Below are 13871 nucleotides of genomic sequence, written 5' to 3'. Positions count from 1 at the left end.
TATGTCCAGGTTAGACAGTCAAGGTTATGAAATACTATTTGCAGGAGGAGAGTTCTCCATCAGGAAAAGTGGAAGGATAAGTGCATGAGGGGTTAAGAAGTATGGTATCAGGCCTGCATTTATATTCCTTTTAGAATTTTGGCCTGCCACACTTTCTTTTATTTCGTTATGCTGTTTCTTTAAGTATAGTCGATGGGAGGGGGGAATAGAAGGAGTAGGATTGTGGAATGTATTGTTTTTCATTCTTTACTAGAAGTCAAGGTCATCCTTTGTCTCCGCACTTTCACACCTAACCAGAAGCAGTTGGGCGTAGATGCCAGCGTGGAAGAAGAAGATTGAACCATGTGATGGACTGTGGGTGTGGAGTCAAGATCATGAACTTTTAACTGGGTGGGATTCTGATGTAACTTCCAGAATTGGAATCCCACAGCACAATGCCAACATGCCTGTCTTATTAAATTGGAACTTTAAGTATAGTTTTGCCTTCAACTCTGATTTAATTCTGCATGGTATTTGGAACGCTGACATAATTCCAACTCTCTCTTCAAAATAAATCACCAGCACCCCTCCCTCACTGGGATAGTGTTGCAGAAAATGACAGGCGTTAGACTTCTCAGTTTACAGGAAAAGTTTATTTGGCAGCCAGGTTCAGAAAGCTAGCCCATGGCTAGCATTGCAAGTTCTGAACAACCTTAATTATCAAAGCTCACATTCTTATACATTCTCAAAAGCATTGCAACAAGGAAATACTTAACACATTTCTTAGTGGTTACCTTGAGGAGAAAGCCTTATAAGGGGATGGGGGTCTTACTTCTCCTTTTGTTTATGGAGTATGTGTCATTAATAAACTTTAATTGAACCTTGGACTTTTGACATAGATTTTGACATCTTGTGGTTAGGCACTGGATTCCTGTTTCTTTTGCAAGTTCCAACTCTTATCTATGTGGCTTTTAATATAGAAGTAAAGGGCTCTAAGAGGCTGTCCAGCCTGACCCAGTAGGTTTCACACTTAATGTCCAAATCTCACTTTACGTCTGCTTTAATAGGGTCATGGTCATTGCCTAAGGCAGTGTTTCTCAACCTTGGCAACTTGAAGATGTCCGGACTTCAACTCCCAGAATTCCCCAGCCAGCATTCGCTGGCTGGGGAATTCTGGGAGTTGAAGTCCAGACATCTTCAAGTTGCTAAGGTTGGGAAACACTGGCCTAAGGAACAATGAGATAAATGGAGGAAACTGACGTTAAAGAGAATGACAGCCAGGCACATAAATCAAAGTGAGGAAACTGAACTAGTGAAAAGAGAAAGTAAAGGTATCTACCCAAGAGTTGGTAAACAGGATGTAACAAAGATTAATGAGACAGAGTGTACAGAGTCAATAGATAATAGAATTAGGAGTAGGTCCAGCAGCAATAGTAATAGGTACTAGTAGCGTTTGTAGCAATGAGAGGAGGAACCGAAGCAGGAAGCAAGGATATAATGGAAAAAGACTGTTGGCTTACCTGAATAGTCGTTCTATGTGCGCCACGGGATAATCCAAGCATGGGTTTAACTTTTGACCATTGGCCTTGAGACTGAGTTTAAAAAGTCTTGGCCACACCCCCTCTAGCTGGTAGAGCCCAGTTTTGTACAAAGGCACAGCTGATCTGATTGATGGAAATAAGGTAAGTCCTGAAAAATATAACTTGAAAAGTAAGTCTTGTCCCAAGACCCCGGACCGAACTGCCCAAGGGTGGGGTTGGATTTTCCCATGGCGCACATAGAACAATTGTTCAGGTAAGCCAATGGTCTTTCTCCTGTGCATCACTTGGAGAATCCAAGCATGGGATATGCCAAAGCATATGGATCTAAGGGGTACTGGAACAGTCCATGGTCTCAGGAACCTTGATGACCCTCTGCAGTACACGTTGCCCAAATGATGCCTCAGTGGAGGCAAACACGTCCAGTTTGTAATGTTTAATGAAGGGTGGCCATGATGACCAAGTTGCCACCCTGCATATCTCTTCAACCAAAGCTTGTGTTGTCCAGGCAGCGATGGTATCCACGCTCCAAGTGGAGTGGGCCGTGATCCGCCTGGGTACTGGTCTGGCCTGGATTTCATAAGCCTGAGAGATACAGGCTTTAACCAATGCCCCATGGTGTTAGATGTCACCTTCTGACCCATGGTCGTTGGTTGAAAGGAGATGAATTCAGTCTTCCTGATGGCTGCAGTTCATTTGATGAATTGGTGTAGGGGGCCTTCTTACGTCAATATGATGCCACCTTCTCTTGCGAGGATGTGGTGGTTGCAGGCAGACGTTGGGGAGAATAATCTCCTGGGCCCTATGAAACCACAAGTTACTTTTGGCAAACAACTCTGTCCATATGAAAAATGCAGAGATCTTGGTGTACCGAGAGAGCTGCCAGCTCTGAGACTCTTCTGGCCGAGGTGATGGCCAGGAGGAAGACTGTCTTGAGCATTAACAGAGACTGATCATGCATAGTGGTTCGAATGGTGCATCTGTGAGGGTCTGTAGCACGACAGGTAACTCCCAGGGGGGAAAGTGATGAACCACTGGTGGTCTGAGGTTAGTCACCCCTTTTAAGAAGGATTGCACCCAAGGATGATGAGCCAAAGTCCACTCCTTTTTGACAAGAATTACGGTAGAAAGGGCTACCAGCTAACAATGCAAGGTGTTGGGCGTCAGACCTCTAACCAGTCTGTCTTGCAAGAAATCCAACACCTGTGGCATGGACCAGAGCCCAATGTGATGGGTCCTGCACCATCTGCAGACTGCCACCCAGGTGGTATTATAAATGCACATAGTGGATGGACGCCTGGCTGCTTGGATAGTGTGAATGATTTTGTTGGAGAAATTATCCCATATTAGGGTATCCTTTCAAGTGCCACACAGCAAGTTGCAACCTCTGGGGCTTTGGGTGAAGAAGAGGCCCCCTGGCTGAGGGATATCTTGCTGTCCAGAATTCTCCACGGTCTGGCGATAGATTGACCAAGTGGCATACCAGGGGTGCCTGGGCTGGGGGGGAGGGACGAGCAGTACTTCCGCTCCCTCTTTCAGTATTTTCTGAATGACTCTCTGGATGAGAGGCAGAGGTAGAAACACTTAGAGCAGACCTGGTGGCCAAGGGCTGTGCAGATCATCTACTCCCTCTGCCCCTTGGATGAGAAAGTGGGTGAAGAACCTCGGTAGGTGCATATTGTTGGACTGGGTGAACAGGTCCACGGTTGGAAGCCCAAACCTGAAAGTCAGTTCCCTGAACAGGTCCAGGTAGAGCTGCCATTCTGCGTGATCCACCATGGCCCTGCTCAGCCAATCCGCTTGCACCTTTGCCATTCCTGAGATGTGCTCTAATCTTATTGATAATGTGTTGCTCCGCCCAAAGATGCAGAGTCTCCACCTCCTGCATGAGTGACCTGGACTGGTTCCCCCCTGACCATTTGTATGGGCCTTGGTGGCCACATTGTCGGTCAGGACTAGGACTAGGACTAGGACTCACTAGATCTTGAAAGTGCCTGAAAATGAATCCGGCAACCTGGAGCTCCAGCCAGTTTATGTTGTTCTGAAGCTCCTCTGGGCTCCATCATCCCTGGGCTACTAGGGTTTGGGCATAAACTCCCCATATAAACAGGCTGGTGTCTCTTGTTACTGTAATACAGTCAGGCTCCCTGAACAGGCCCCCCTGCAAAGGGATGGGGACTTCCACCAGGACAACGAGCGAGTCACCTTTGGTGGAAGCCTGACCTTGGGATGTGAAGTGCTGGTGTGGTTCCTCTGGAATGGGAGCAATAACCACTGAAGAGTTCGTGCATGTAGGCATGCCCGGGGAACAATGTCTACACACAAGATCATTTTCCCGAGGAGCTGGGAAAGGGTGGCTAAGGACACTGACCTCTGTAACAGGAGTTGGTGGATGGGTGGAGGCAACTCTTTGGCAGATTCATCATGAAGCCATGCTGTTGCAGGATCCAGATTGTGGTGTGAAGGTCTTGATGAGCTTGTGCTGGGGATGACAACTGAATTAAGATGTCATTGAGATAACATTGAATTCTTACTGGAAACAACCGCAGATATGCTGCTATTGCTGCCAGCACCTTAGTGAAAGTCCTGAGTGCAGATGACAGACTGAATGGCAGAGCTCTATACTGGTAGTGTTGGTCTGCAAACTGGAACTGGAACTTCCTATGTTACGGAAGTATAGACATGTGGAGATAAACCTCTCTGATATCTACGGATGACAACCTGATGCAGCCCAAGATAGATTTGAGGGACTGCATCTTGAAGCATTTGTACGTCAGGTGCACATTTAGTTTTTTTAAATCTAAAATTGCTCTCCACCCTCCCAAGCTTTTGGGCACTAGGAATAGGATTGAGTAAAATCCCATGCCCTTCTGAACTGGCTCTATGGCTAGAATGTTCAGCATGTACTGGATTTCTGTATTCATGAGACCCTTTTTTATCTGGCATCTGGGGACCGGGCATCTGATGAATCATCTCAGGGGTGGTGGTGAGAAATTCTATTTTTTTTTTTTTTAAAGATTTTATTGGTAAAAAGAAAATACAACATCCATAACTTGTAACAAACAATACAACTACATTTCGAGATATTCCCATACTATCAAATCATTATAAACATCAAAGGTTAGGTATCTTTCCCTCCCTCTTTTCTTCCCTCCCCCCCTTACTTCCTTCTCCCCTGCCTTCCCTCCTTTCTTTTCTCCTTTCCTCCTTTCCTTCCCCGTCCTTTCTCTCCCTCGGTCCCCCCCTCCTTCTCACATACCTTTCCTCCTTCCCTGCCTCTTTCCCTCCTCCTTCCTTTTAATCTCCCTCCTTTCCTCCCTCCTTCCCTCCTTCCTTTCAACTCTCCTTCTCTCTTTCTTTCCCTCCCTCTTTCCCTCTTTACTACCCTCTTCTCTTCCCTCCCTCCTTCCTTCCCCAGTTTTTCCTCTTTCTCCTCTCCTTCTTTCTTCCCACCTTCTTTCCCTTCTCTTCTTTCTCTTCCTCCTCTTTATCCTTCCCCCCTTCTTCTGCCTTTCCTATTCCTCTCCTTTCTCCTCTCCATCCTGACTTCCCTACTGCCCTCCCTCCCTCCCTTCTAACCTTTATTACATTTGCATATTTTCCTCTGCTGAGGACAACCTGGTTTTCTTTCCCTTTCCTTGCTTGAAGAGGCAAGGATTATAAGTCCTCTCGCCTCATCTAAAATGAAGTTTGATCGCTAATTTCATGCAGGTAATTATAGCGGATTTCCTATCAGCTTTTTAAAGTTTTCCCAACATTGTAGCGTAACAAAATTGCTCGACGGTGGGTTCTCGCCCCTGATACATTTCTCCTTTCGTTTATCTCTCAGTTGTTGTATATTGTTCATTTGAGTTATTGGTTTAATCGTATTAGGTTAGTCAGCTATCTCTTTTTATGTCTAGGTCTTCACTGACTCATCAAGCCATTTGTATAGCTTCTCCCAGACTGTGTAAAAGTCTGTGTCTTCTTTGTCATTAATTCGCATCGTCAGTCTGTTCATTTCTGCTAGTTCTAAAATTTTATTCATCACCATAGTGTTGGTGGGGGCATTTTCACTCTTCCAGCACTGTGCGTAAACAATCCTTGACGCTGTCAGAATATGGACTAGGAGGTATTGGTCAGATTTGCAAATTTTTTGATCTATTATTCCTAATAAGAAAGTTTCCGGCTTAAGGCATAGTTTAATTGACAGGATTCCATTCAGCCATCCTAGTATTTGCTTCCAATATGCTTTGGCTACCGGACACGTCCACCACATATGGTAGTACGTGCCCAGCACCGTTTTACATTTCCAGCATATGGCCGAAACTTTTGAAGACATTTTCGCCAGTCTTGTCGGTGGAAGATGCCAGCGGTAGAACATTTTATATATATTTTCTTTATAGGCCGTCGACTTTGTTAATTTTAGGTTCCATTCCCAGACTCTTTCCCAGTCGTCTAGGTCTATTGTGTGGCCAATGTTTTGGGCCCAGGTTACCATGACTTCTTTTACCCTTTCTGCTTCCGTTTTTCGAATCAGTAAGCAGTTGTATATTTTTGAAATTAATTTCTCATCTGGTCCAATTAAAATTTTATCTAATTCCTGGTTCTTGTTCTGGAAGCCAGGTTGTGCTAGATCGAATTTGTGTTTGTTTTGAATTTGGAGATATGGCCACCAATCAATGTTTATTCCCTTGTCAGCCAAATTTTCCCTGGGGTTTAGTTTGTTTTGGTCGTCTAGCAACTGTTGGTAGGTAACAATTTTATCCAAGTTTATCAAATTCGGGTATATCAGGGCTTCCGTCGGAGATATCCATTTAGGTAGTTGCGTGTAGTATCTCCTTCTAATTTCGAGCCAGTCCTTAATCAATACCCCCCTTAAATGGTGACTACTAAAATAATTGTGAATTTTATTTCCCTCGCACCATAGGTAGTTATGCCACCCGTATTGCAGGTCGTGGCCCTCTATTGTTAAGATTCTTTTATTAGCTAACATTACCCATTCTTTTATCCACATAGTTGTTGCTGCTTGGTGATATGTTTTCCATTCCGGTAATCCCATTCCCCCTTGAGTTCTTTTATCCTGCAGGTGCATATATTTTATTCTGGGCTTTTTACCATTCCATATAAAGTTTCGAATCATTTTGTCCAAATCATTATAAAATTTTTCCCCTAGCTTGACCGGTGCCGTTTGAAATAGGTAGAGGATTTTTGGCAGAACATTCATTTTAATTACTGCGACTCTTCCCATCAGTGATAGTTGTAGTTTTGACCAGGTTTTTAAGTCCTTTTGGGTATTCTGTAACAACTTATCATAGTTGTCTTCTTTTATGGAAGAGCATTTCGCAGACAGCCAGATCCCTAAATACTTAATTTTTTTAGTTACCTTTAATTCCATTGTTTCCTCTAGTTCTCCAATCTGGTTTTTGGGGAAGTTTTTTATAATCATTTTTGTTTTTTCCTTGTTTATTTTTAAACCGGCCACACACCCAAAGTTCTCAATGTCCTTCATCAAATTCGGTCCTGAAAGTAAGGGGTCTTCTACGATAAAGACCATGTCATCCGCGAAGGCCTGTACTTTATATTGTTCTCTTTTTATGGTCAAGCCCCTAATTTCCTGATTTGATCTTATCCGATTTAAAAGGACCTCTAGTGACGTAATAAATAGTAGTGGGGAGAGCGGGCGGTGAGAAATTCTAGAGTGAGGCCTAGCCTCACAATTTGCAGCACACAGGCATCTGTGGTGGATGCTTCCCATTGGCTTGCGAAGTGGACAAGTCATCCGCCAATGGGATGGGAGTGGGAATCACTTAAATCTGCGAAAGGGACGGTTGCCTGAGCCACAAAAGGGCTGTTTTGCAGCTGGCTGTTGTTACTGTTGTTGTTGCCTGTCTTTATCATGAAACCCCAACCTATCCCGGAATCTATCCTAGTACCTGTTGAATCCCTGATTATACGACCAATGGTATTGGGAGGATTATTGCAAGTAATGCAGGGCTCCATATCCCTAGTCAGCCCGTCAAAAGGACTGGTGTCAAAAATAGGGTTGTGCCTTGCAGTCTGCCCACCGGTGGGGAAGGGGAAGCACTTTACACATGTCCCTAGTTTCCACTAGAATAAGGTCGCGGGATTCCCCAAAGAGAGACCTGCCTTTAAAAGGCGCTGAAGCTAGGGGTCACTTGGAACACTGGTCAGCCTGCCAGTGGCGCAGCCACAAGAGGTGACATTAGAGGCTAACACCCTGGATGCAAACTTGGCAACATTGAGCGTTGCATCCAGAGAACCTGGCCAGCGCCACCAATTTGTTTATATCTTGGTGGATTGCAGAAGTCCTCTGAGGAAATTCTAGCCTGCAATTGCCTGAGCCATACAAGGGAAGCCCCATTAAAGGATGCTGCGGTGGATGCTCGAAGCACTTAGGCAGCCACCTGGTGAATCTTGCAAGTGTCATCTCCACTTTGCAGTCTTCTGCTTTTAGCCCATCTGACACATCAGATGGAACAATGGCCAGGGCGGCCAGGGCAGTTATTGGGGGATCCACAGGGGAAACCTGTGCAATAAGGCCTCTAACTCCAGGCTGGAAGTGTAAAGTTTCCAGTCATTGTAATTTGGAGGAGGTATGGAGCTGGACTGGGTCCACTGTCTCTGTATAACATCAAGAAAGAGCTTTGGCGCTGGTACTGCCTCTTGCTCGGAAACCTGTTCTGCAAAAAGGCACTATGTGGGATCCAATGCTACCGCTGATCCTGAGGGGTTGGCATTACCTCCCATGTTGGCGGTGGTTTTGGCCTTGTATAAGGACTTAAACAAGGTGGGGCAAAATAGGCCTGAAAAAGCTGGCTTGTCTGGGGCATGGACTTCATCATCTGAAAATTCTTGGTAGCCTAAGTCCTCTGCCATCAGCGAATCATCGCTGTGCAGTGAATGCGCTGGTGAGGGGGGGGGTTCGTGTGGTGCTGACAAGGGCCTGGTCAAGAATCGAGATCTGGCGGCCTGTCCCGTGCTGTAATTCTGAATCTACCCCGTGTAATAGCTGTGGAGATGAGCTCACAAATTACCTTAGAAAGGTTAAGGAACCTTTCAAATTGGAAAAGGTACAAGACAGGGCTGTCTTTTGTCCCCATTATTGTTTATTATAACTTTGGAAGTACTGTTGAATAAAATACGGGGCTTGGATGGTTTAAAAGGGATCAAGATTAGGCAGCAAGAATATAGAGTCCGCGCTTTTGCGGATGATTTGGTCATAATATTGGAACAACCGCAGGAATCCAATATGGTCTTAATGAATACGATTAATCAATATGGTCAAGTGTCTGGCTTTAAAATAAATTTAGGAAAAACAAAAATATTAGCTATAAATATGAATACTAAACAAAAGGAAGAATTAGGAGTAATGCTAGGATGTGAGGTAGTTAAAAAAGTCAAATATCTTAGAGTTAACATTTTAACTTCAAATGGGAAATTATTTAAGCATAATTATGAACCACTTTGGCACAGTATACAGACGGAGATGAAAAAATGGGACAAATTGCACTTATCTTTGCTGGGTAGGATAGCGGCAGTGAAAATGAACATTTTACCAAAAATTTTATTTCTTTTTCAAATGTTACCTATACTTAAAAAAGATGCGAATCTTTTAGAATGGCAGAAGGGTATCAACAAATTTGTATGGGCAGGAAAGAAGCCGAGGGTAAAGATGAAAATAATGCAAGATGTACGTGAGAGGAGGATTGAAACTACCTAATTTAAAACTATATTATGATGCAGTGGCATTATCTGTAATTAGTGATTGGACTCATTTAACTAATGATAGAATATTGAATATTGAGGGACACGATCTGGTATATGGTTGGCATGCTTACCTGTTATTCAACAAAAAATTGGATAAGAAGTTTAAAAGTCATATTTTAAGAAATGCTTTACTGCGGGTCTGGAAAAAATACCAATATAAATTAAATGACAAGATACCCATGTGGGCAATTCCTAGACACGCAATTGAAAATATGAATATAGCACAAAAACAGGATAGAATTACTTACAGACAGCTTCTTACCTCGGAAAGGGGGGTATTACAATTAAAATCCTTAGAGATATTAAAAGAGGAGAAGGAAGTTCAAACATGGTTCCAGTATGGGCAATTACAGGCTAGGTGGAAAATAGATCAAAAAATTGGTTTTATCCAAGTTGAGGATAATTTGTTTAAACAAATAAGAGATCAAAGCTTAATGCATATAAAGAGGATATATAATGTATTAATACAGATGGATTCGGAAACAGAATTAGTTAAAGATTGTATGATAAAATGGGCTCAAAATATTGAAGAACCAATAATGTTGGAGACATGGGAAAGAATCTGGGTAAGAAATGTGAAATTTACACAAGCTCAAAATCTGAGAGAAAATTTTTACAAGATGTTCTATAGATGGCATTTAGATCCTAAAAAGTTGGCTTCTATGTATCCGAATGTACAGCCTAAATGTTGGAGGTGTGGTTCTCTCGATGCTACATATTATCATATATGGTGGACCTGCCAAAAGGTTAAGGCATTCTGGATAAAAATATGGTGGGTTATGCAAAATATCTTTAAAAGAAGGATACTTCTCAGTTATTTTTACTAGGTATATGTACTGATTTTATAGTGGTAGAGACTAACTTGATTCTGCACCTAATAACGGCAGCAAGACTGTTGGTGGCGCAATACTGGAAGAAGGAAGACTTGCCTACAATCCAAGAATGGACATTGAAAGTCACAAACTTAGCCGAGATGGCTAAAATATCGGCATATCTTAAAGATCACTCAAATGAGAGATATAAACGAGACTGGAAAAAATGGATTGATTATATACAAAATAAATACGGGACCAAGAAATTCCAGTTAGCCTATGCTTAAGATCAGAAATGATTTAAATTGTTTAAAGTTAGTTCAGCAAGAAGAAGCTAAGGTCAATGTAGAATGTCATTAATTTCTTTATTTCTTTTTTCTCAATAGATTTTAGACTGTGTTAGTTAAAAATCCATACCGTGTACGGGTTCTGGGAAGTCGGGGGGGAAGGAGGAGGGGGGTTGGGGGGGTGGAGGGATGGAGGGGCATACAAAAAAAATGTACTTCAATGTTTTAATGATTGACGAATGATGAAATATTTGTATTTTTAAAAAGAAATAAAATCTTTGGAACGGAACTGTCCTTCCCCTGGGGCCCCACCGATGTGGAAGGCAATGTAGCCACTGGCACCGATCCCCTCGGTTCAGGATCATAGAGTGGCTCAATCCCTGAAAGGCCAGATGGAGAAGTAGGCCCCAATCTGACTTCCTCCGCTAATAAACCCTGGGAAATGACATCAGGGGACCAGCCCTGTGTGGCCTGCAGAGTGGGAGGTGATGCAGGTTGAGAATGTGAGGACAAGGTCTCCAATGCCAAGACTGAGGGTAAATGCTCCTTGCGTGATCCTCTGATAGTCTTAGAAGACTTAAAAGGAGCTTCCTGGGGGCCTTCTGTCTTGATCTAAACTCCCTATTAGCCGCCGTGGTAGGGGCCCGAGACATTGACCCGCTTGCCCGGGACTTAGAAGAAGTACTACTGGTTGAAGCTCTGACCTCCCTATCAGTGGAGGTTCTCAGTATGGGCTGGGATCCTGGGGAGATCTCCGCTCTGGTGCTGCTCTCTGAGATGGAGCAATTAGTCATGATGAAGGCTAGCCACCTTTCTATAAGTGGGGTCTGTAATTTGGAGGAAATGCAAAGGCCCTGAGTAACAGGAAGTTTGATCTCCACAATGCAACAGCCCAAACATGCCAGATGGTCATCTCTGCTGTAATTCTACTACAAACGTCTCAAGTGCAAAAAATGTCTGATAAAGCAAGGGCAATAAGAGATTGTCTCTGAGGAAGCTCTGAAGATTGTGCCAAACAAAAGAGATTTAGCTGCGCAACGGTGTAGCCCTGAGATTGACTTCTTGGTGCCAAAAACCAACAGTCACCATGGCACTTGTGCTGCTCCAAAATGGCAGACACTAGTAAGGAGGCATAAAATTCAAACTGCGGAGACCAACCAGAGTGGAAACAGTGCACTGGTTCCCCACAAATTCTGCAGAGATCGTTACAGCATCTGGGAACAGCACACGTAACTCCCCGATTTATGCCCAACCTCGCGCAGTAAAAAAAAAAAAAAAAGGCTAGTCCGAGTGATTGGACAGTAGCTCCGGTTGCTGAAACTTGCGGGAACAATCCAGATTCCACTCGCAATGGTTGAGAAGGTAAATCAACCATCACCCTCGACTATTCATCTCAGGGTAGTGGCGGTTCTAACTGGCAGGCTGGGAAACCAACGCACACAGCCACAGCTAATCAATCCACAAACTACTTTTCCTTAATTCTAGTCTTAATGCCATTAAGAAGGATGGTAGATAAACAATTTTATTGATATTTTAATAATATTTGCCTAGAGAAAAATTATTTGTCTTTCCAAGGCTGGACTGAGTTAAAAAACTGGGCTCTACCAGCTACAGGGGGCGTGGCCAAGACTTTTTAAACTCAGTCTCAAGGCTAATGGACAAAAGTTAAACCCATGCTTGGATTCTCCAAACTGCACACAGGAGAAAGCAAGCATCATTAATTATGTTAAAGCATTCAGCTGTTCAGCTTTAAATTGGAGGAGTGTTAAGGTAATGATGTTTTAATAGCTGATGTTTTAATAGATGGTCTCTCCTCCCGTCTGTTTCTGTGTTATAGCTAAAGATAGATAGATTGCCTGGTTTTGCGTAGTACGTGTATGTATATATGTATGTAGTATATATATGTCTTATAGATAAACCACTGTTTGAAAGACAAAACCTCTATGTACTGTATTTTGCTCCTGGGCAAAATACAAAATAGTAGATATAGATAGATAATGTGCAATAAGTAATTAGTCATTCCTGTCCTAGTTTTGGAGACTGAAAAAAAGAAAAAAGTGGCAAATTCATAGCAGTTGTTCTAAAGTGGAAGTCACAGCAAAATTGCCATTTTGTTTATCATCTAATTACACACTAAAACTCATGGACTTCTTTGTTGTCAGTTTCACAAAAGGATTAATTGGCACTCATACAAGAGCTGAAACAGTACTAAACATTTGCTAAGATATAACTGCATATAACGGAGAAAAATTCTGATCTAATTTCTCCCCTACAATTCCCAAGTTATGTTTTGTAGAAATGTCTATTTTTGTCTCTGTTGTTGACAGTTCTTGTGATGTCTAGCTAGAACTCTGAAAATAACTGAATAATTCTCTTACCTCATCCCACCAAAGCCAGTATTAACAGAAAAAAACACACCATTTTAGATCAGTATTCATAAAGGTATCTTGATTTTCCTTTTAGTTTTACCAAGAAATGAAACAGTAATACCAGCTTGTTTCAACAAGGCTTACAGTTCCCTTTATTCTTTTAAATTTTATGTACATATGAATGATTTGTATAATGTACATTCAATATAGAAAGTTTTATATACTGAATAATGTATAGAACATATCACAATGACACAATGCTTTTTTATATACCATGTAATTTTTAAATATCATTTTGCTGTATTTTAGTTTTTGATTTGGTAAAGCCAGTTAAACACACCAGGATCTTATTTATGCTAGTGATTGGGGATGTAGACAAACAACATCAAACCAGTCAAGTTCTCAGAGGATGATCAAATCCAACTTGAAGCATTGAAGAAATAAACTTCTAGTGCAATTTAGGAGGATCAAATGATTTAGCCAATTCTTTGAGACTGCAGTTCAACTTCAGTCATGTTAATTAATATAATACAAAATATTAGGAAAATTGTTTCGATTCACAGTCTTGTAAACAAAAATATAAGAAATAAATGTGATTATGTACAGCAAGAAAAAGTTTTTGTGTACTCTTTTAGGCTGGTCCACAAAGTATTTTTTTATGTTACAATGCAGTAGAATTTCTAAAAAAAATATTCATAGAAAAAGGAATAACACTGTTTTGAAACTGGGAAAGGCAGACAAAATTTATTCTAAAGGTTTAAGCCAATAAATCTTTGCCTTTGAGTCCCTTGTGTAGGCCATTCATATCCCTTAGCCAATATCTCCAGCTTCGTGATCGACAGGAGGTGGAACATTGGGCATAACGGGCGAAGGCCTCCCTGCAGTAAGATAGCCAGCAACTCCAGGGCCTGTTCCACAAGGAGAGAAAAAAAAAACCAATGTTGAGTATATTGTTAGATCAGTTCAGACCAGACTAAGACTACTTGTTTTATCTGTGACATGACAGTTTTTGTTGTCAAATTCCTTTAGCTAAATTAATTATAAGCAGTCTGCTATCAGAGTTCAGATTTCCATCCTTCCTATATGTATCTTCAAGCATTATTTAGATAATGTTTT

General features: G+C 42.1%; 1 protein-coding gene across 3 annotated transcripts in view; it reads right to left on the bottom strand.

Annotated features, from left to right (window-relative positions):
• Positions 1 to 12880: 12880 nt before the first annotated feature.
• Positions 12881 to 13871, bottom strand: part of DNAJC13 (DnaJ heat shock protein family (Hsp40) member C13) — a 127523-nt gene continuing 126532 nt past the window's right edge. For 2 of the 3 annotated variants that reach the window (XM_032238262.1, XM_032238264.1), the window contains one exon: positions 12881 to 13663. In XM_032238262.1, the coding sequence (XP_032094153.1) occupies positions 13566 to 13663 (98 nt within the window). In that variant the 3' untranslated portion in view covers positions 12881 to 13565. The remainder of the gene's footprint in view (positions 13664 to 13871) is intronic. The other variant, XM_032238263.1, reaches the window with a different exon arrangement.

The sequence above is a fragment of the Thamnophis elegans genome, chromosome Z, assembly GCF_009769535.1.
Source record: "Thamnophis elegans isolate rThaEle1 chromosome Z, rThaEle1.pri, whole genome shotgun sequence".
Taxonomy (NCBI): domain Eukaryota; kingdom Metazoa; phylum Chordata; class Lepidosauria; order Squamata; family Colubridae; genus Thamnophis; species Thamnophis elegans.
This window is presented reverse-complemented; position numbering and strand designations above follow the sequence as displayed.